Here is a 22459-nt window from a genome sequence, read left to right as displayed (position 1 = left end):
CACACAATGGAGTATTACTCAGCTGTTCAAAACACGGACACCAGGAAATCTGAAGACAACTGGATGGAACTAGAAAAAAATCATCCTGAGTGAGGTAACCCAGACCAAGAAAGGCAAACATGGTATGTACTCACTCATAAGTGGATATTAGCTGTAAAATAAAAGATAACTATGCTACCTACAATCCACAGACGCAGAGAGACTAGGTAACAAGGAGGGTTCATGGGGGTTGCCCAGATCTCTCTGGGAAGGGGAAACAGAAGAGACTTCTTGAGAGGTCTGAGGGTAGATGGGGATGGGAGCATAAGCGATGGGGATGGCGGGGACAGAGGAAGAGAGTACTGAGAGAGATGAGGGGGTGGGAGCATTTCGGGGTAAGGTAAAAACCTGGTGCAAGAGAATCTCCCAGGAATCTAATTCTCCCAGCAGGGGCCTGCAGGGTTCTGACCTGGGCACTCTGCATATATATGTGACAGTTGTGGAGCTTGGTCCTCCTGTGAGAGTCCTACCGGTGGGGGCAGGGGCCGTCTCTGACTCTTTGGGGCCCTGTTCCTCATGCTGGGTTGCCCTGCCCAGCCTTAATTTAAGGGGAGGTGCTGAGTCTTACTGCAACTTGACATGCCCTGTGCTTTGTTGATAACCATGGGAGGCCTGCCCTTTTCTGAACAGAACTGGAGGAGGAGTGGATGGGGCGGGGACAGAGAGGAGGGAGGGGAAATGGTGAACGGGATGTAAAATAAATAAGTAAATAATTTTTTTTTTAAGAAAACTCAAAGTTGTTGGGGTAGGTAGGGTGGACATGGGAGGAAAATACACTGTAGGAAATTCTCCAGAATTAATCAAAATATTATTTTAAGAAGACAACTTCTGGGGCTGGAGAGATGGCTCAGCACTTAAGAGCACTGACTACTCTTCCAGAGGTCCTGAGTTCAGTTCCCAGCACCCACATGGTGGCTCACAACTATCTGTAATGAGATCTGGTACCCTCTTCTGGCCTGCAAGGATACATGCAGACAGAATACTGTATACATAATTAATAAATAAACCTTTAAAAAAAAAAAAAAGAAGAGAACTTCTTCCTATAAAGACCATCATCTTTGGTTAGACACATTCCCAAGCAACTTAATTTCCTGGTTGCAACTATAACAGATTTAATTTTTTCTCTCTTTTATTTTCAGTATGACAAAAGCTGTTACTAAAAAACAGGAAGTGTTAGGGACATAGCTCAGTGATACGGCATGTGCCTAAGGTTGTGAGGTTGTGTCTGTTCTCCAGTACAACACTAGAAAAGAATTTAGAGTTACATATTGAAATGAAGAAGGTACTGGAAAGGTTGGAGGTATAACCAGCAGAGCGCTTGCCTATCATGTGTTAGGCCCTTGGTGCAGTTCCCAGGAACAGACAACAAAAGGCAATAAAAAACCGATCTGACAATCATCCACACAGCCAAGGTCTCAAAACTTATTGTCTTGCACAAAAGGAAAATTCTAGATCAGATCCATACATATCTCTACGTTTCCATCCTGCTGTGTATTTATTTCAGTATGGCAAACCAGGCTGTGATACGACCGGGGACTGGCACTTGAAATAAATACCCTTCCCCGGTAGGGGAAGACACCTTCCCTGTTAAGGCCATGTGACTACCAGGAAAGTCAAGGTTAGAGGCTAGAGGTGCTACAGAGGACAGCGACAGCCTGAAGAAAGGCGAGGCTGGTGTAGGCGATGTCCCCAGGAGACACCTGTGAGCCTGTCACTCGTGTCTGCAGTGGACTGGATGGCAGCAGAGCAAAGGTAAAGTAGCAGCTGGGGAGCAGAGGGCATCTGGACACTCCTGAGGTGTTGGTAAAACAAGACCAAGATTAAAAGATGGAGTGAATCCTCCAGACTTCACCTGCTGTCCCACAGGGGCAAAGATTGAGCCAGGGGAATAAAGGGAAACTAGGGTAAACTACCTTTAAGAAAACCTAAACCCAGCCAGGCGGTGGTGGTGCACGCCTTTGATCCCAGCACTTGGGAGGCAGAGCCAGGCGGATCTCTGAGTTCGAGGCCAGCCTGGTCTACAGGCTCCAAAACTACACAGAGAAACCCTGTCTCTAAAACAAACAAACAAAAAAAAGAAAACCTCAACCAGTATCTACAGAGTCAAAGAACCTGTCTGACAAATGAAAACCTTGAAAGATAACTTATGATACCACCTCTCAAGGTTAATACCAAGAACAAGCCTGGTGACCTATAAAACTGTAACTGTTAAAATTATCCAGAGTTGCAAATACAAAGAAATTTAAACTAGAATCAAAGACAAGTTCTTCCTGGAGGGAAGAAAAAAAAAAAGGTTCAGGACTCTAGACTGAACATGTGCAGAAGAAACTCACCATGAGAAGGTGAAGAACTGGCTAAAATTTCTATAGATTTTAAAAGTCAACTGGAGACTGGCCGCAGAGTTTAGAATCCCAAGAATCTCTGCTGTCAAGTCTGCACTGACCACTCTCTCCCCCGGACCTTCACTAAATGCTTGTATTAAAATAAGGGAGGAGCAAAGCCACAGAGTTGAAGGAGAGTCCCTAAGGCACAGAGCACGGGACATCTATCTCACGGCGGGGAACTGAGCATCGGAAGCCGAATGGCCTTCACCAACAAGAGCTACCATGAGAGCTAAAGGGAATGGCCCAGTCCCTCACACTGCCCCCTCCGTGCCCACAATGACAGGGCAGCTGCATATAACCTATCGGAAGCACAGACGGAGCAACCACCTGAGAGACCCTAGGGCCCAGGACGCCAGGGACAGACTCAGTACAGAGACAGGCCCCGGCAATGCAGAGGTGGCAGCAGCTACAAAGCAGAACCACTCGGACCCTCGTGAGGTGGAAGGGCAGGCTGAGCCCGTCCCTCGAGCATCAGCAGACCCCAGTGTGAACTGACACTCCAGTGCTTATGTATACACGGCAGTAAGCACTACCCCATTGCTCCTGTTCTTAAAACCCTCCTGCTAACTCCGTTTAGTCCTTCCTAAACACTACTTTCTGCTCTCCTTTCGGCCAGTTTCTTCTCGCTGCAGACGTTCTTAGAATTTATAACCATGTCTTTTCTCATGCTGTTCCCACACACTTCAGTGGGAAACAAAAATCTCTTCAGCAATACCTTTCCAAATTTGCCCAAGAAAATTGCTCCCTTTCCGTGTTTCCAACATCATTTGCTTTGCGCTGGACTCAGCTGTTATCTAGACAGTTTTGCTATTAGGCCATAAATATTTATGCAGTGCTCAAAAACCCTCATATTTTTTAAAACCATGCCCTGAAAATAGGAGGACTCGGGGAGAAAGGACTAAGGCAGACCACTTATCACCTATACAACTGTCTAAGTAGAGAACCAACAAAAACAAGTCCTAATAAAAATACCAGGAACATGATCTTACTGAGCAAAACTTAATGGAAGGGAAAGAAGAACAGACTGAGGATGTGAAGTTGAGAGAGCAAAGGAAAACACGCCCAGAGACAGGGAAGAGTCACAGAACAAAGACTTTCAGAACACACCCACAGCCACAACGAGCCGAGAAAGCAGGGGATGGACAGAGTTCTGCATTGCTGTGTTCATATATCTACTTCAGGCCAGTTGTTGTTACATGGCAAAATTTCCCTGTCACACTGTCAACAGTGCCCTATTTGCCAATCTGGAATGAATGAATTCACATTAAACACATACTCATCATACTGGGATGCAATATATTTATTCCAAAGAAACTATGGCCACTGTGGGAAGATTCCCACTTTTGTATTCTTAATATCTGACACATAAACTAAGCACACACATTATCAAAAAGACAATTTTTCAAAAAGAAAATTTCTAGTATTTAAAAATGTATTTTAAAAATATTTTAAACATTAAAAAGAAATGTGTACCAATTAAAAACTACACATCTCTGATTTTCTTCTCATTATAATCCAAGCAATTAAAGGTCAGAAAGGAAAACATCACACACACACACACACACACAAATCTCAGTAACTAAAAATAACTTCCAAACTCTGAAACAACGAAGAATGGGAGGCAGCAACATTCTAGAACATGCAACTTAAAAAAGATTGTTTGATCCCGCAAATTTCAGAGAATACATAGATAATCCCAATATCTTAACATTCTCTGAGTGAAAAAAATCAATTTTAATTTATGATGACCTAAAATCCTAGAGCCATACCTAAAGGCAGTAGGAGGAACAGTCATCAAAACATAACTTCATAATGAAAATTCAAATGACGGGAAGAACAGTTAAGTTACAGAGAGATTTCCTATTGGCGTGTGACACTCTGATGTACTCTATCTGAAAACACTCAGAAGTACATGTAAGAGGTATCTGTCTGTCAGGCCTGGCGATGGCTCAGTGGCTGCAGACACTTGCTGTCAAGCCCGCAGACTGGAGTTCCCCAGAGAAGAAAGAGAACTGACCCTGCAAGCTGGCCTCTTGACTGTCACACGCGTACAGTGACATCTGCCCCCACCCCAGCCCCCAAACAAGATAAAACATGCGTAGACGTCTATGTCTCACACATCACTTCCCACAGTGCATCTAAAGGTGATCTATAAGTATGGCATGGAAGAACTACATCTGAGTACATAAAAATCTGCCCACATTCTGATGATGAAGACAGAATCTGCCAGGGCATCCTGCACACTGGACTTTTCCATCACGTTATCTTTTTGCTGCTCCAGATTAATGTCCCTTTTTCCATAGCTCAGCACAGAAAGATAAAACTTCCCGTTTTCTATGGTGTTGTGGCCATCAGAACCTAGACACACAAAGCAATCACCAATGGCTCTGGTTTCACACAAGCAAAAACAAATTCAGTGACTCATTGCTACCTGAAGTCATCCAGAGTTTCCTGTATCATGTTCTGAATGAAGCGGATTTGAACCGAGGTCAGTGGTGCATTTGGCCGACTGTTCCCAAGAGTATCAACTATTTTTTCTGAGAGGGAACTGGCTACTCCAGCGATCACAGAGGGTGCTACCTTTGGAACTAAACAAAGGAGAAAATAGTAATAGTTTAGTTGGACTACGAGACATCAAACATTTCTAAATAAGATTTGGTAAAGGAAGACTTGGGGAACTGCAAAGGAACAATGTTCCTGTGTCATTTAGAAAAACCCAGGGTCTAGAATACAAATTTTAGAAACTTTCTATGTCATTATTTCTAATAGTCATTTATCTGTATATATAAACCGCCAACTGTCTAATGTAATAACACATGACAGAGGGATTCATCTTGAAGAGTCCCTGAATCATTCCTCTTATAAAAGATGTATGTGACAAGCTGCACCACAAACCAGATAAGCCAGGACTATTATAAACAAACAGGAGGACCACGGGAGTGAACAGTGCCCCAGGCAAAGCCCTAGAGTTTAACAAATGCAGTGGACTTGCTGGCCTCTCTGGAAAGAGATTCTCTCAGGCAGTTCTTACAGATCAACTTAGCTACCTTATATGCCCGCCCAAGTCTTAGGAGTCTACGGCTTGAATACAAATATTTTACAGAATTCAGGTAATTAACCATGCCTTTTCAAAGAGTCCCACTTCACTCTATGTACAGTGAATTAAATCAAACCCTTCCACGATAGAGTGAGGAGGAAGCTCAAACCAGTGTCGCTGGATTTAACCACTCACTCACTCACGCTGGGACCAACTGCACATTTTCAAACACAAGGACCTTCAATGTGCTTACTTGGAGCTGAGGATCCGTTGATGGAGGGTTCATGTATCAACTGGGCTTCAATCTCTTTTTCTGGCTTTTCGTATTTTTCAAGATTTCTTGTTTGGTTAGATGATGGAGAGGTATTTAGAATTCCAGGTTCGGCACCAGAGATCAACTTTGTAAACTTTGTATTGAAAACAAACAGTCACTTTAATATGTCGTTGCTTAGTTGACCCTATTCCCCATAAAATTTTTCTCCAGTTCTCACTTTTTCCCCCCAGTAGGTAGGGTCGGGGAAATGAGGAACAGAGAAAGACTGAGAGGCTAATACTAGCAGCAAATCAAGTTAATAATTAATAAAGAGGTGACTATTTACAAAAGGCTCATTTACTAAGCACCCGTCGATTACACTCAAATGCAAACTCCGGGAAGAGGTGAGGAGGGAGAAGGGGAGGAGGCCATCTCTGGACGCCCCACATTAACTAGACAGAAAGATCTGGAAATAAAAGACATTTTTACATTTCCGACTTCATTATCTTTTAAGTTCTAGTTTTAAATATAAATTAGAAAACACAGACATTTGCACACCTACAGTCTCGACCTTCCTACGACCTTTGACCTCAAGGTGCTAACACTAGTGGTTCTTAGCCACCTCAGATTTGCTTGAACACTAAGAACAACTTGACCACCAGCTTGCTCTAGGCTGCGGTGGAAATGTATCTTAAAAGAATTTTCCCCTTTTCTACATAGTGCTTTTCTTTTATCTCAACTTAAGAAATTAAGCTTTTCATTAAGTATGGGCACTATTCAAAGCAGACACAGTGAATGAAAACAAAGACACATCACCACTGTTTAGCTTTACTTCTTAGAAGTAAGGGTTAGCTGGAACTTTCTTTTCCTCAACGAGAATGAAGACCGTACACAGATATAGGGTAACGACATACATTATTTTAACTTGATTTTCTCTTTTAAACCTGAAGTTGATTCTTTCCCTTGCCTTCATGAGAATAAAAATCAGTTCTCCCCCAGAAAGGAGAGTGATGAGGTATTTTCTTGCAGATGAGCAGTTACCTTCAACACAGACAAGGTTTGACAGGCTTCGAAGATGTTCTTCAGTTATTAAGAACTGACACCAAGATTTAAACTTTTCCTGCCCGGTGAGTACATGGCATTAATAATGAAGACACCCAGCAGCGGTCCCCATTTTGAGTGACAGACACTGAGTTCAGGTATCACGTTTCAGTGGATACCTGCTTCAAGGACTCCTTAGGCTCCTGCTTCCCCAGGTACGTTTTCTTTGCCTCAGCCGGCAGCTCCTGACTTCCATTTTCTTCTTTCACTGGGGATCCCGTAAAGACACTAAGAGGACTGGAGTGCAGGACCAGAGTGCCGGAAGTGACTGGATTCTTTCTCGGGGGGAACACGGAGTTCAGCTGTGATAGAAAGTCCAGGCCTGAAAAAGGGAAAAGAAATGCCATATGCACACAATGTTTCCCTACCTTAAACAACACTTGGTATAAGCACTTACTTAAAATGATGGCAAATAATTCAGCATAAAATGGGATTTGGAGTCCGAGGACTGGCTTATTTCTTAGCTATTTCCCAGAGCTGATATGGATTTGGGAGTATATACTTTCACAGCTTGAAACTCTATTTCCTATGTGGAAGTGTGGTGAGCCTTTAAAACCACACGTGCCCAGGCACATTGATGCACTTTGGAAGCTTAAGCAGGAAAACTAACGTGTACAAACCAGCCTGGACTACATGGCAAGAATGTCTTAAAAAGTTTCTTTTCTTGTGACAATACTTTGAAAACGACAAAGCACAATCAATGTTTTAACAGCATTAGTTCTTGATAACTAAGTGTTTTAATTTGCATGTGTCTGTAAGGCGACCCTGATGATTCGTGCCTTCGACCTCCATACTGTGTACATTCCTCAGTCTGCATGTGAACTAGACAAAGAAAAGGAATGTGGGAAAAGTGGTGTGACATCATTTCCAAGATCAGGGTACAGCATGGCCTCGCTGTGGAAGCCCATTCTCTGTCCAGTCTGAAGAAAGCGGCTGCTCTGTTGGCAGCCTGACCGAGGGCATACCCAAGGGGCAGGAAATGGTCTCTCCAGTCAGGAGCCACACAAATGAGCTTGGAAGCAGTGCTGAATGCAGCTCTGGCTGACTCCTCAACTGAAGCATCAAGGAAGGAATGACCTGAAGCCCAAGGCAGCTGGCCAAGCGATGCTCAAGTCACAGGAACAGTGAGAGGCCAAGCGTTTGCTACCTAAAGCTAAAGCAGTGAGTGAGTTGTGACGCAGCGGCAGGGACAGCATTGCTTCGGATTTTCATGAAAATATGTCCTTAGATTTCTTACCATCGCCTTTGCCTACAGATTCATCACCTCCCTTGTTGACTACACCATCTAGAATAAATTAACAAAATCAAGTTAGTTATTTATTTGCAACATTTTCAAATAATAAACTTTTAAGTTTTCGAAAATTGCAGGAAAAGAATCTGTAGCAGTTTAGGCTTCCCAAAGAAGCTCTCCCAAAGAGAGGCTTCCCAAATTGGCTCTCCCAAGAGTCCAGAGACTGACACTCAGGAGTATGACTGAAGTCGAACATCATCAGGAGACAAATACATGTTCCCTCTGATTTTTTTAGCTTCCTGCCGAACAGCAAATCTCAAGGTCCATCCTATGGTCATGGAAGGGGACAGCAGAGCATGAACAATCCCTGAAGTAGGTACTACTGCTCAAAGACCCAGTTTTGCTTATTCTATCTGGTGCCTTTCTGAGTGGGGCAAGCTTCTGATACAGTCAAACTACAATGTTTGCATATTTACACTACAGATAATGCCTTGATTATCTGGCAAAATTGTTTGGGTAATTAATTTAAATAAGATTATTTTACAAGTATTACAATGTCATAAAAACATATGGTTTTATTGATATTAATGTCAATCATAGACTATTACAATATTGTAATTATTCATCTACCAATATATAACAAAAACTGTGAACTCAATGTTAACACATTAACAGAAGAATGGACAAAAGTCACTCACAAATTCATCAGAATTACAAATAGTAAATGATTACCTGATCAGAAATCTTGCTATCTGCGTATGTATGTTTACCTAGAAGCTACATATCACATACTAACACTCCTCCCTCTTACCCTCTCCTCTCACTCCCCCCCGCCACACACACACACACACACACACACACACACACACACACACACACACACGCACGTGCGTGTGCGTATGCATGCAAACTTTTTAAAGTAAGTTCTTGGATTCTTCCTAATATAAAAATTGTTTTTATTTAACAGATGAAGAAACCGAGGCACAAAGATTAAGCCTTTTCCTTGGAGAACTGCACCCTTCAGACTGACCAATTTCTAGTCAACAAAAGCAAGCATCGTATCTGACCATGTTTTCCTTACCACAAAGATGAAGCCTCAATAAATGGAGACATACACCTCACATTTTACATCTGAAAAACGGTGCAGCAACTACAAGAATTCATGAACTTAGACACCTGCAAAAAAGCTCTTCAGTCTTAAATGAAATGTTGCTCTATCCCCCCCACCCCACCCCCTCTGTGTGTGTTTAAATCCTCTACTATGGACACTTAGATTTTTTTTCTGGTTTTTCAATATTATAAATAAAACAGTAAACACACAAATCGTACAGATGTCTCTGAATATTTTCTGAGGTAATTGGTAGAAATAGAATTAACAGAACGTATAAATAATTGAACTATCCAATAACCCTCTAGATATTTGCCTAGATCACTGACACCTGCTATTAGCACTGAACCCATCCCACGAAGGCGTGTGAGCCTCAGGAGAGCTGAGAAAGCACAGCCGGACAATGACATACACTGTGTCTAGGCATCAAGGCAGCAGAGGCTTCTTTTTAATGTGACATCTGCAGAGTGATGGCGGAGATGATGCAATATACACATGAAACTATCGTACAGAAGTTCAAAAGAAGAGGCACTCTATTCCCTAGCCATGAAAACACTGAATTAATATCAAATAAATACTAACAATCTTTATTTTTATATACCAAGCATCCAAGGTTTTAGGGAGGTTTATCTGAAGCAGATACAAGTCAAAGATTGCTTATAACAGTAGAAACTCCTTTAAGAAATTCTGTTGGCACCTAAGTACAGAAATGGAGCACTTGCCTAACATACAGAAGACCTAGGGTGGATCCCCAGGACAGGGGTGTGGGGAGGATCAACCTTTACGGAAATTAAAATGCTATCTTAGAGCCATGTCCAATGGCCAGCATTTGCTTTGGCATGTTAACTTCTCACATACAGGGTACAGGAAAGATCCCACTCAGGAACTGAGAAAGTCAACAAACCATTACATGACTCAGACTGTCGAACAGCAGCAAGAGACTACGCCCACTGACCTGCACACTTACCATCTCTGACTGGTGAGAACATGTCACCTAAACTACTTTTCCCAGTATCATCAAAGCTGGAGAAATCTTGACTTTTTCCACCATCTGTTTCCTTAGATAAAATATCTGTATTTATGCTTCGAGGCAGGCCTTGGGAGAATCAGATACAAAAATCAGTGTTGTAACATACATCTAAATAGCTGTTACCACCAGAAGCTAGATTGTAAAAATGAACGTTACCCATATTGTGGCAATCTTATAATTGAGCATCAAGGAAAGCTGCAGAATATGTCAGTGAAGGACTTTTCAAAACAAACAGCTCATTTGTTCATAGGATTCACTTCAGTAGAAAGTTTCTAATATCATCAATATGCTTTTGCTGCCCTCTTAAAGTACACCAAATACAATGTATGTCTGTTATGCTTCTGACTGTCTATAAATGACTGAGACAAATGAGGCCTGAGGTACAACAGGAGTCAGCTAACATTTGTTCCCCACCTTGCAGAAAGCAGGCCTCTGATCCCCATCCAAAGTCTTCCCTCACTAATAGTGGGAGCTTAACCTGACTCTCAGCAGTCTCAAACTACAGGACTCAGTAACTCACTTTGTTACTGGCAATAAGGAAAGGAGTAGCAGATTCATAAAGATAGTACAGTGGGCAACAGCTAAGGGCTTGCTAGTGCATGGCCTTAGAGCTAAGACTCTGGGAGAAACCATAGATCAAGGACCGTCTTGCTTGTGTTAGGAGTGTGAGTTCTCCGGAGATGCAGCAACTAGGTGAACTCCAGCTCCTGGACTGGCAGCATGCTGCTGTATATTTTAAAAGGAGCTTGACTTGGCACCTTGATCTCAAGCTGAAAAGCTTGAGATGGAACAGATGACTGGATTTCCAAAGCTGACCAAGCCTGGCTGAAGAAATGAACTTAAAAAACCAACTGCTAGAAAACCAAAGCTCCTGTCCATCCCAGCACTGACAGTGTTTACAGCAGTGGTTTCAGCTGGGACAGTGATGCACAGCTGTAAACCAGCACTGGGAGGCTAAGGAATTCAGGGCTAGCTTCGGCTACACAGTGAGCGGGATGAAAGGGAAGAATGAGGGCAGGGAGGAGTTTGCTTCCTTTTTTCTAGGTTTTTAACATATCTGAATGGATGTCCTAGCCTTTGAAACAGACAGAGGGTTAGTACCATAGAGAAATAATAGTACTAAAGCCTTAATTTTCACTTCTTAAAAATTGCTATTTCCTACTTAAACTGAGGACCAGCAACAAGTCTACAGAGGTTCTTTTCAATAAGTAAGTTGGATAATTCCAGTAAAAACAGGAATTTTTAAAACTTTAGTCTGTCATCGTCATGGTCATGACCATGACTACAATATCACCAACACTATGGTTCACTGAGTGTCTGTGTGCCAGGCCCAGTATCACCAACACTATGGTTCACTGAGTGTCCGTGTGCCGGGCACTTGGGATACATCTTCTCGGATTGCCATAAGCATCTTAAATGTTAAACATTATCTTAGTGTATAAAGGGAAGCCAATGAGAGTAGAGCCCAGGATGGCTCAGTCCGAACAGTGCTTGCCCTATAAGCAGTAAAAGCTGAAGATGATCCCCAGACCCCACAAGAAAAGAATAGCAGGGTGCCTGCAGTCCGGGCATTGGCAATGGGGAGGCAGAGGCATGGATCTCTGTGGCTTGCTGGCCAGCTAGCTTGGCAAGTTCCAAGCCAGAGAGAAACTCTGATTCCAAAATTAAAGTGGACAGTACCTAAGGAATGTGGCACCCAAAGCTGTCTTCAGGCTTCCATGCACATCAGCACACACAGCACACCTGTGCCAGAACACGTGCATGTTCACACACACACACACACACACACACACACACACACACACACACACACACGAGGCACACAGGCTGAACAGAGCTGTGTCTGTGTGTATAAGACAGAGTACAGAAGCACAATTAGGACAAAGCGTATGCAGTACTGAGTCTGCCAAAGGGCAGAGCTGAGGAGCTCACCACTGTGAGCAAAACTTCTCTGTAAGTTGACAGTTATTTCAAAATAGACAGAAAGCTATTTGCAGAGACAAACCAAATACTTACTTTGCCAGAAACTTTGAGACTCTGTTAAGAGCTGTCATTAACCAGTAACCCAGCAGACCCAACCTTTCAATTGCTAAGGCGTGCAGTCATCCTTGAAGAAGAACTACTTAGTAAAGACCGATAACACTAGTTCACGGCTTATAGACTACTGTTTTAATCTTCTAAAGTTATGAAGAAGAATTGCAAATCATTTATAAAAATCATGGCAAATTTTCATAATACAGTTAATTCAGCATTTTAGGACACATTATTCAGTTAATACTTCAAAAATAACTTCTTCTAAGTAGACAGTCTCCAAGTTCTTAAATATGGACCTGGTTATTTTTCTGTGTGTGTGTGTGTGTGTGTTGTGACTATTCTGTGAGAGCGACACAGACCCTCACAGGAAACTGATAATGAAAAGTTACGCCCACACTATCGGAGTCAGCACGTTTGGATCCGCTGCTATGTAGAAGCAGTAAGCTCATGCTGAGAAGGGAGGACCTGTCCTGTGCAGCAGAGGACAGGGTATGTGCGTCACTACGGAGGGTAAGGTGTTGTCTGAGAAGTCACAGACTGTGGTCCTAGATTCTGCTCTCGGTGCAGTGAACCCACTCCTATACTGCACCTTTCTCTGACCAGAAGGAGTCAACAGGTTATCAAAGGAGATCATCTACACACTATAAACTCTCCATGAACAAACTAACAGGTAAATGCATGCCAGGCACTATTCGCCATTTCCAAATATCTGTCCTATCACCTGACTGACTTTTCATTTTATGACATGAAACATCAGAAACCATGAGGTCAAACCAAACACACAGCACACACCTTCCTTCCTACCTTCTACTCAGCACACAGCATGGCCTTCCTTCCCACCCTCTACTCAGCACACAGCACTGGCCTTCCTTCCCACCCTCTGCTCAGCACACAGCATGGCCTTCCTTCCCACCCTCTACTCAGCACACACACTCAGCCAGTCTGAGGGAGGGGGTGTTCAAGAGGAACGACTTCTCTAAAAGAATCGCTCCTTCTCACAACAGGAATTCAGCTAAGTGCTCCCAAGAGCTCTTTAACAAGGTAAAGTTAGTAAGCTTCACTTCTTCAACAGTATCTACAAGTCAGTTTTACCTAAGTACTCAAATGTGTCCAAGGTTCTCAAAAAAAGTGCTAATTACGTGGTATTTGGGGAAAGACAAAGTCCTCAGCACACTCTGACATAAGGAAAATTACCTGCTTTGTCCTGGGCAACAGCGGCTCCTTTGCCCGACGCTGTCGTCACGGGCTGCGGGAGAACTGTGGCGATGGAAGGGGTGGTTACTTCTCTGACAGTTCCAGAATTCTGAGCAGCCCCACCACTGCTGCTCACAGCAACACTCCGTTTGGTCCCTGATGGGGCCTTGTTTGAGCAGCCTTTACTTAAACTTGCCTGAATGGAAGAGAATATTTAAAAGCTCAGGTTACTAATGTGGCATACTATACATTAATATTTCATAAATGCCCTGCTAAATTAAAAACTTAATTTTTCTTTTTATATATTTGAAGCTTGCTCTAAACAAAAATGCATTTTAGAGTACTTTTGATGAAGGTTTACATAAGAATTAAATATTAAATAAATTTAAATTCAAGTCTCAGATGGCTTTATATTAAAACTATGTATAATGTCACCATATAAAATCACTAGGAAGCAATACAATGCTGTGTTTCGTGGAAAAGATACAATTTTCATTTTCTGAGCTAGGGATTTTTTGTAAACCTGAAAATACGGAAGAGAACGTCTCACCTTCATCAGAGACGTGGAGTACTGAAATGCTATACATTGCACAGATGTCTTGTGGGCACTGATGGTTTTCACGGGGGATTTCAGCATCCTTAGGTCATACTGATAGATTTTCCCCCGGGAGGATCCAACAGCCAAAGTGGCTCCGTCAGGCATAAAGTCTACGGCGGTCAGAGGAGCGTCAGCCACTAGAGTTTTCACCAGCCTTTGGACGAGGAGGAGATGTGCAATCGTATTAGTATACATGGGAGTAGAAGCTTGGAGGACACAACTATTGATCAAAAACACTCAGTCAGACCTGGGCAAGCAATGCATACCGCAGACAGCTGCTTACAGCAGCTTGGAGTCTGTCTCGACACACGTAACGGAATGACCTGTAAAGGACTGGACACTGCACCCTCCTTTTCTACTCACATCAAAGGCACAACCGACATGTTCCAGGTAGACCACCTACTCCCTCCAGCCAGTACTCTATGGCAGGGAGTGTGACAAGTCCCTAGTGTCACTTACAAACAGCCACCAGCCTCAGGGCTGAGCAGGCACCACATATCCAGTTTCCACTTAGTGGCCTGCTTGTCTCTGGGGGGACTGCGACCTTTCACGGGAGCAGATGCTCCTCTGTTCTGAGTTGTGCATCTCTTGACCAAGAGGCTAGAAACAACACAGTTCATGTGGCCGATGGAGACTGGCTTGCTCTTTGCTGGTCTATCTGGTACTAGACAAAGAGGAGGAAAAGAGGCTTACTGAGCCCAGAGGCTGCCAGACAGTGAACCAAGTCACTGTGTACTGGCGAAAGGCCCCAGTCTGGAATCTCCCGATAGCAACCTCCGCATTCTACATGATCTTTAAATACTGCTTATCGTTAAATACAAGTCTAGCAGCCTTTTCTTCTTTTAAGAAATGAAGTTCTACCTTAAGCAGTTATCCCAAAGAAGGGTTTGAACGGTTCCAAGACCATCTAGCTAAGCAGGGCCCCCATTTCTCAGGGATGTCTCTGGTAACGTCTGGAGACTATCATAACTCAGCAAATGCCACTGTGCTTAGTGGGGAGAGACCAAGACAGTGCTAAAAGATACTACAGAGCTGAGGACGGCACCCATAACAGAGAAACACCAGACCAAAATATAATTAGTTCAGAAACTTCGGTACAGAAAATAAATTTAACAAAACTGCTTTAAAAAATAAGTGTGTTTAGTTGTATTTTACAAAAGAATCTTAAGATTTATGAAACAGACATAATGAATCAATCTCAGTATCTAAGTATCTCTCTCTCTCTCCTCTCTCTCTCTCTCTCCTCTCTCTTTCTCTCTCTCTTTCAAAACATTCATGGTCTAAAAGCATCCTAATGTCCATGCTATATCCATTACTCTTTTCTATGGGAGAAAACACAAGAAAATTTTCATATTAGATACATTCAATGTACAAATATTAGATCCCGTTGATAGTAACAGAACCCTGTCTAAGTCACAAACATGTCTGTTAATGAAGTAACTGTTGTTAAATTAAAGCATGGACACCTTAGAGCGGGTGTAGGTTAGTGGACAGTGCTTGCTTAGCATACACAGCACTCTAGGTTGACCCTAAGTACCACATAAGCTGGGTGTGGTGACACCCGGTAATTCGAGCATTCAGTAACACCAAAGGATCTCCAGTTCAAGGTCATGTTTAGCTATCTGGCAAGTTTGAGGCCTGCCTTGGCTAGGTGAGATCCGAACTCAAAACAAATACTCATGATCATATCACACTTACTTCTTACTTGAAGTGTCATAGAGGATGATTCTTTTATCCAAGCCTACGGTGACAAACAGCAATTCATTGACAGGTGAGAAGCAGATGCCTGACGCTGGAGCCTTGTGTGTGGTGTCAAAGCTGTGGTATGAACTCTGGCTGTTCACATCCCAGAGGGTCACTACTCCATTATCCGAAACGCTGCCGAGGAGAGACTTCCTAAACAAGGAGTACTTCATGTGCCGGACAGGCTGTGATGTAAAGACACACGGATGTGACGGCTGACATTCATAAACATCCATAAACATGACTGAACTCTACCAATTCTGTCCACACCGCTTTAGGTATTCCCAGATTTAAGGACAGACATGTTTTGGCCACAAACCCCACCACGTTATTTAATGTGTTATAAGGTGACCCTGCAACATTTCAATGTTCTATTAGTTGAGTATCTGTCATCATTTTATTATCTGGGAGAACACAGCTTTTTCAATCTCCTCCATTTCAGAGGAAAACTGTTAATATAACTGTATGGTAAAAAGGCCAGTGAAAGAAACATCCCACCCTGACCCTGAACCCAGAGCCAGTGAAAAAAACTCACCCTGACTCTGAACCCAGAGCCAGTGAAAGAAACACTTTAGCCCTAAAACCAGACCCAAAGAAACACGTTGGCACTGGAACCAGAGCCAGTGAAAGAAATACTTTAGCCCTAAAACCAGAACCAAAGAAACACACTTTGGCTCTGGAACCAGAACCAATGAAGAAACACACCCTGGCCCTGAAACTAGAGCCAGAAGGCTAAAAAGGGCCAGTCAAAGAAACACAGTGTGGCCTGAAACCAGAGCCAACTCTGCCTCTGTCCCACTGAACATGAAACCAAACCAGTCCCTGAGCAGAAAACCAACCAGTCCCTGAGCAGGAAAACCAACCAATCCCTGGGCAGAAAAACCAACCAGTCGCTGAGCAGGAAAACCAACCAATCCCTGGACAGGAAACCAACCAGTCCCTGAGCAGGAAAATCAACCAGTCCCTGAGCACAAAATCTAGCCAGTCTGAGCTTGTTCAAGCTCAAAGGATCAAAATCTGACCATTTCCTCTGACAATCTTCTCCCTGGAAACACTGCCCCCAGGAAGTCCTATATAAGCCCTGTGCCTGTTCAGTTAGTAGCTGTCCTTCTCCACCCTGACAGAGGCAGCCACTCTGCTGGACTCCTTCCCAAATAAATCACTTTCTTAAAAGAGTTTTGGGTGATGATGTTCTTTGGCCAGCATGGAGCAGAATCTCTGCTGGGAAGCTCCCTAAGCGGGGCAGAGCAGAAGAAGAAAGGGATACCTCTGCTGGGAAACTCTCTTGGGAGTGGAGCAAAAGTAACATCTTGGGCAGGAGCTAAGAAGAAATAGGTGCCGGGCGGTGGTGGCACACGCCTTTAATCCCAGCACTTGGGAGGCAGAGGTAGGCGGATCTCTGAGTTCGAGGCCAGCCTGGTCTCCAAAGCGAGTTCCAGGAAAGGCGCAAAGCTACACAGAGAAACCCTGTCTCGAAAAAACCAAAAAAAAAAAAAAAAAAAAAAGAAGAAGAAGAAATAGGTATCTCTGCTAGGAAACAAAAGAAGAAGAAGAAATAGGTATCTCTGCTAGGAAACTCCCTTCTGGGCCAGAGCAGAGGTCAGCTGTAACAGCCCTCGGAGAGGAGCAGGATTGCTGGATCCTGTGGGGAGACCATCCCCCACTGGTCCCGAGCTTCAGGGATAGCCTGACTTCCCCTCCAGAGCTGTAGGTATGTATCCAGGATACCTTCCTTCCCTTCACGGCTTCAGGGCTAGCCTGACTTCCGGACAAGCCAGGGTCCTTTTCTCACTCCCCGTCAACTCACTTCCCACCCCAAGAAGTACTTTCAGCTCTCCTCCTTCCTCCTCTGCTTTGCAACATACATAAGCTGCTCAGTCTCAGTGGGTTACTAGGTAAACCCATAAACACACACACTCAATTATTTAAGGAGTTTTTAATCAAATCAAGAATTTTATAATGAAAATTATGCTTCCTTGCTCATTATCAATTCTGTTAAACAGAGCTGACATCCTAAGGTAGTCCACAGTCAAAAATTACAAAATTAAAGAAAGGACTGCTTTAAATGATAGTCCTTTGCTGATTTTTCCCCCCAGAGATTATAAAACATTAGTTATTTTTATATTTTACTATTTTTGTCTTTGATGTAGTTTGCTAGGTCTAGCATTTGCTGGATACATAAGGTTCAATGTTTCCTTTCCTTTTAAAATATATTTTCTATTTGCCATTTTTATGTAACACTTAATTTTCCATTGTTTAAACATTTTCTTTGTGAAGTGTACCTCGAGCTCCCTGCGAATTCTAAACAGCTGAACGCCAGCAGCACTACTGCCTTGCTTTCTGGGTGGCACACTGTAGGCTGTGGTTCAGCTACAGGTTCTCAGCCTTCGGAAGGGCAGAGCCTAGAGACTCAAGCACATTCGGCAGTTCTGAGTCACTAAGAGCAGCGTGCATGCTTAAATAAGGGCCACTGATGACCCAGTGACTGCTTCTGCTTGTGTGTGTGTGTGTGTGTGTGTGTGTGTGTGTGTGTAGGGGAGTGGCAATACGGAGCAGTTCAAGGTTCCTGACCATGAATACGAATAAGCAGGCTGCTGCATGGGGACTTGTAGCCGTCCATTAGGACGTTGCTGGGGACTGTGGACTACCACAGCTCGGGTATTGGTTCACCTTTCACCCCTGCAACATGCCCTCGTACTTGCACGTAATGAGCCTGCATACCTTCCCTCTCGTTAATCTGGTGTCAGTTCTTTCTGGCAGATCCAATTACTAACCTACAGAGAAGAGACAGTGAAGCTGTCTGCTGGGTTAATTTGTCCTTTGCAAACTTACTTTTTGTTTCCTTTCCCTTTGCCAGGCATCTGACATTCTACAGGAAAGATGCACATAACTGATTAAGATAGGAACAGGAGAAATATCACTCATTAGAACTCCTACTCCCTGATCTTTATTTAGATTCACAGAACCCAGAACATCTGCCGCCTATCAGGACCATCAGAGTGCAAGTCACAGAAGCAGACACCTCAGGATTAATGACTGCTCTGGTGCCCACTCACTGTCTATGACTAAATAGTAGCTCCTCAGTGAACCTGTTCCTAAATTTTATTGAAAAAGGTCAAAATCAGAAGAGACTTTTCAGAACAATATTAAAATACAGTGCTTGTGATTAGAAACATTTGGAAACTATCTCAAACAGGAGAATCGTTAGACAAATAGTGGCATTAAGTACTACCAAAAAGCACACAGTCATTGAACACTAGTTAGAATCCATGAGGACATACCTGGGACAAAATGGGGACCAAAGAAAGGCAGGAAACAAGATTAGACAAAGAAAATGATTATGTAAGAAAGCCAAAGCTATATATAGAAACACACAAAGTTTTTCAAATAATTTCCATTAATGTTAGAGAAAAACATAAGAAAAATTCTTTGAAAATAGGTACAAAGTATCAATTTATTTTATGCTCACATAATAATAAGACTGCTTAAGAGCACAACACAGGGGCTAGGCAAGCACATAACAAGTGCTAAGAATACCCAGATTAGTAAGGACGTGTTAGTGTGCCAAACTTTCCCCCAATATAAATTATACTAATGCTCCTATAAACTTAAGGGTCACTAGTCTAGAAATAAGGCTCTGCAGTCAAGTTTTTTGAGCATAAACCCAAGTAAAACATAAAGTAAATTATAATTAAAAGTTTTCTATAGTGTCAGAAATAGAACTCAGGACTTCTTGGGGTCTCTACAGCTGAGCCATATTCTAGCCCTAAACTTATTCTTTACACACTAATTATCATTTTAGAAGGTAATTAATAATTACTTACAGTTACCAGATCTCTGTACTCAAGCATGCTTATTAACACTTACAAAATCTATACACAAAACAAAATATTCCCTTAAGGAAAACAAGTGGGTTTGAACATGTACTGCGGTATACGTTAAAATCTCACCTGCTTTACCTAAAAATCCCTTTTAATCTAAGGCTTCAATGATACAGATCCCCAGTTTGAACTGCCTGGGAGAAGGCAACACAGGTTCAGCTCTCATCGAGCCCAGGCCGCTGACCTTGCCCTGTGCTGACAAGCAATTAGAGTTTCAGAGGCGGCACGCAGCAGCTCCGCAGAAGCAATGCCTTTCTTTTTCCCTTGGAGAAAGACACTGCTCCACAGAAAACTAATAGCTTCAATTCAGCTCCGACATTTCAAAGTCAGACTCTAAACATATTCAGGCCATCTCATTTCTGATGATGTAGACTCAGTGAGATGCCAAGGATTTCTCACTCTCCCTAAGCCATTTGGTGATTATCACAACTTCAAATCCTTGATTGTTTATAGAAACAAAAATAAAGGTTTTTTTTAATTTAATCATGGCTATGTCCCGTGTCCTGTCTACTATTTTTTCTCAATAACCAAGACCCTAGGTACAATAAAATCAACCAACACAAAACTGAACTGAACAACAGTATATTTGAATTTTAAAATGTCAACTTCTGACACACTTGAGATCTTATGAACTGTTTAAATTTTTTAAATGTGTATTTATTTGAACTCTAAAATGAATTTTAAGAAATCTTATAATAGGATTTTTTAATGAATGCTCAAGTGCCAACTCTATGGTTCTGGTAATAATAGATAAACTGCAATTAAGTTGTAGGAAAAGAACTAGTGTAAAAATGCCTTCAAATATTTCAATTATGTTAAGTAAAAACTTGAGTGTGCAGAATCATTACAATGACTTTCCTAAGAGCTCTAGAACTGATCTTTATAAAGCCAACTTCTATTTTTTTGCCTATATATTTTTCTCTTAATGGTATAGCTTATCAAAGAATATGATATAATACAGTATATATTTAAAAAAAATAACCCCTTGTCCCTGGCAGAGGGAAAAATGCACTCTAATTTTTTTCTTTACCTTCTTATTGACACACACCCCTGCCGCCCCCCACCCCCCCCACCCCGAGTCTAGTTAGTGTTTCCTATATATACACATCTTTAAGGCTGGCCACTTAAGTATTGGGAAAGCTACAAGAGATCTTCTGGAAGCAAACAGCAGTTACTGACAACCTGTAGCTCTGCCTCTGGAGGTGGGGCCTTGTCAGAAAAATAGTCTTCAATGCAGAACACAATTCCAGAGGACAAATTCTAGCTGGCAAATTAGCAGGGGATTGAAAGGAGCACATAAACTACAGACGCTCGAACCAGGTTGAGGAAGTAATCACAAAGGTGATTCCAGTGTCTTCTACATGATTCTTTAAAGGCTCCCAACAGCAGCTAACACTCACTGATCTTAGCCTAGTGTTGCCAAGTAGACATAAAGCCACCAAGGCTCCTGCAGAGGTACATACATGCTGCCCAAGGAGGAGGAGGCAGCAGGCCCAGGAAGAGCCCAGGTTCTAACTGATCTCGACTCACCCTGCAGATGAGTTTTATGCATTCCTGTTTTCCTAAACTACAAGATAAACTTAATTTCGTTTTCTGATAAAAAAACTAATCAATTAAAAATCTTTGAAAATTAACATCACAGTAATCTATCACCTAAGATTTTAAGGGTTTTTTTTTTTTTTTTATGTGAGAGAGGGATAAGAATAAACATTTGATCACTACACACCTGAAGACATCTAGTTGTGACCAGAGGGGAGGGATGAGAAGGAGCTCTCTGTGGGGAGTGGGGGTAGGGAGGAAATAGTAGGACCCCAGAGCTTTTAAGAGGTAAGGGGGAGTGGAGGGCCTTAACTGGGAGGAAGGATAATACAGAGGAAGGAGGTTAAATAACATTAAAGATAAAGCCATAGCAAGTCATATTATTTTATGTTCACCTAAAATTACATATATGTGTGTATATGTACACACACACACACACACACACACACACACCAAATGAAGTTATACCACATGAGGTGATAATGCCTCCGCCACGAGCCATAGTCCAGTGGTTCTTAACCTGTGGATCGCAATCCCTTTGGGAATGAATGACCTTTTCACAGGGGTCACCTAAGACCATCAGAAACCACTATTTCCGTTATGATTCATAACAGTAGCAAAATTAGTTATGCACTAGCAACAAAAATAATGTGATGGTTGGGGTCACCACAACATGAGGGATTGTATTAAAGGATTGCAGCATTAGGGAGACTGAGAGCCACTGGTCCAGACTATCTAAACAAAAACATCAGTACTCATACAAGAAACTTCCTTTTGATCATTGGTCAGGGAAGTCCGAAAGACCCCTAAATCAGTATAGGCTAGCACCACAGTCCTTGATTGTCTTCTACAGCTTGAAGAGGAGACCCTATTGCTGAAGACACCACAGATTTTTGTCGTGGGACTTGAGTCAGGCTGGTACTGACAGGAGCTGGAAGGTCCTCCCTGAGGACTAGTTCTCACAGCACTGGAAGGTGCCAGGCAGGCTGCCAGGGGAGAAAAGTGACCAGCAGTCCCACCAGCTGTAAAGCCTGTGAACCACAGTAACCACTGGCCCGGCAGGACCCACCACAGTGCAGCAGTGGCACTTCTGTCGGGGTAAACCAGCGGGCCTCTAGTTGGGCTGAAGGCCTGTCCGGTAGGAGGGAACTCATGCCTGGTACTGTAAACCCAGCAAGAACCCATGGCTGGAGAGGTCATAGATCCCCGAGGACAACCTACTACTGCTATTTTCTTAAATACATCTTGCAACTGTACCCAGAAGCTTCAGATACTCTGCCTTAAATA

The 22459-nt window shown here is 42.7% G+C and overlaps 1 protein-coding gene and 1 non-coding gene across 5 annotated transcripts in view; both read right to left on the bottom strand.

Annotated features, from left to right (window-relative positions):
- The window catches only part of Nedd1 (NEDD1 gamma-tubulin ring complex targeting factor), a 50502-nt gene that overhangs the window by 5231 nt on the left and 22812 nt on the right, over positions 1 to 22459 (bottom strand). For all 4 annotated transcript variants that reach the window (XM_059245382.1, XM_059245384.1, XM_059245381.1 and 1 more), the window contains exons 6-13: positions 15708 to 15937; positions 13962 to 14163; positions 13412 to 13607; positions 10121 to 10249; positions 8052 to 8099; positions 6934 to 7136; positions 5714 to 5867; positions 4855 to 5011 (exon numbers count right to left, since the gene is read on the bottom strand). In XM_059245382.1, coding sequence (XP_059101365.1) covers positions 4855 to 5011; positions 5714 to 5867; positions 6934 to 7136; positions 8052 to 8099; positions 10121 to 10249; positions 13412 to 13607; positions 13962 to 14163; positions 15708 to 15937 — 1319 coding nt within the window. The remainder of the gene's footprint in view (positions 1 to 4854; positions 5012 to 5713; positions 5868 to 6933; positions 7137 to 8051; positions 8100 to 10120; positions 10250 to 13411; positions 13608 to 13961; positions 14164 to 15707; positions 15938 to 22459) is intronic.
- On the bottom strand, positions 4078 to 4220 carry LOC131895428 (small nucleolar RNA SNORA79). The gene has a single exon (XR_009375182.1). It is a non-coding gene; the product is annotated as a small nucleolar RNA SNORA79 (small nucleolar RNA).

The sequence above is a fragment of the Peromyscus eremicus genome, chromosome 18 (genome assembly GCF_949786415.1).
Source record: "Peromyscus eremicus chromosome 18, PerEre_H2_v1, whole genome shotgun sequence".
NCBI lineage: Eukaryota > Metazoa > Chordata > Mammalia > Rodentia > Cricetidae > Peromyscus > Peromyscus eremicus.
This window is presented reverse-complemented; position numbering and strand designations above follow the sequence as displayed.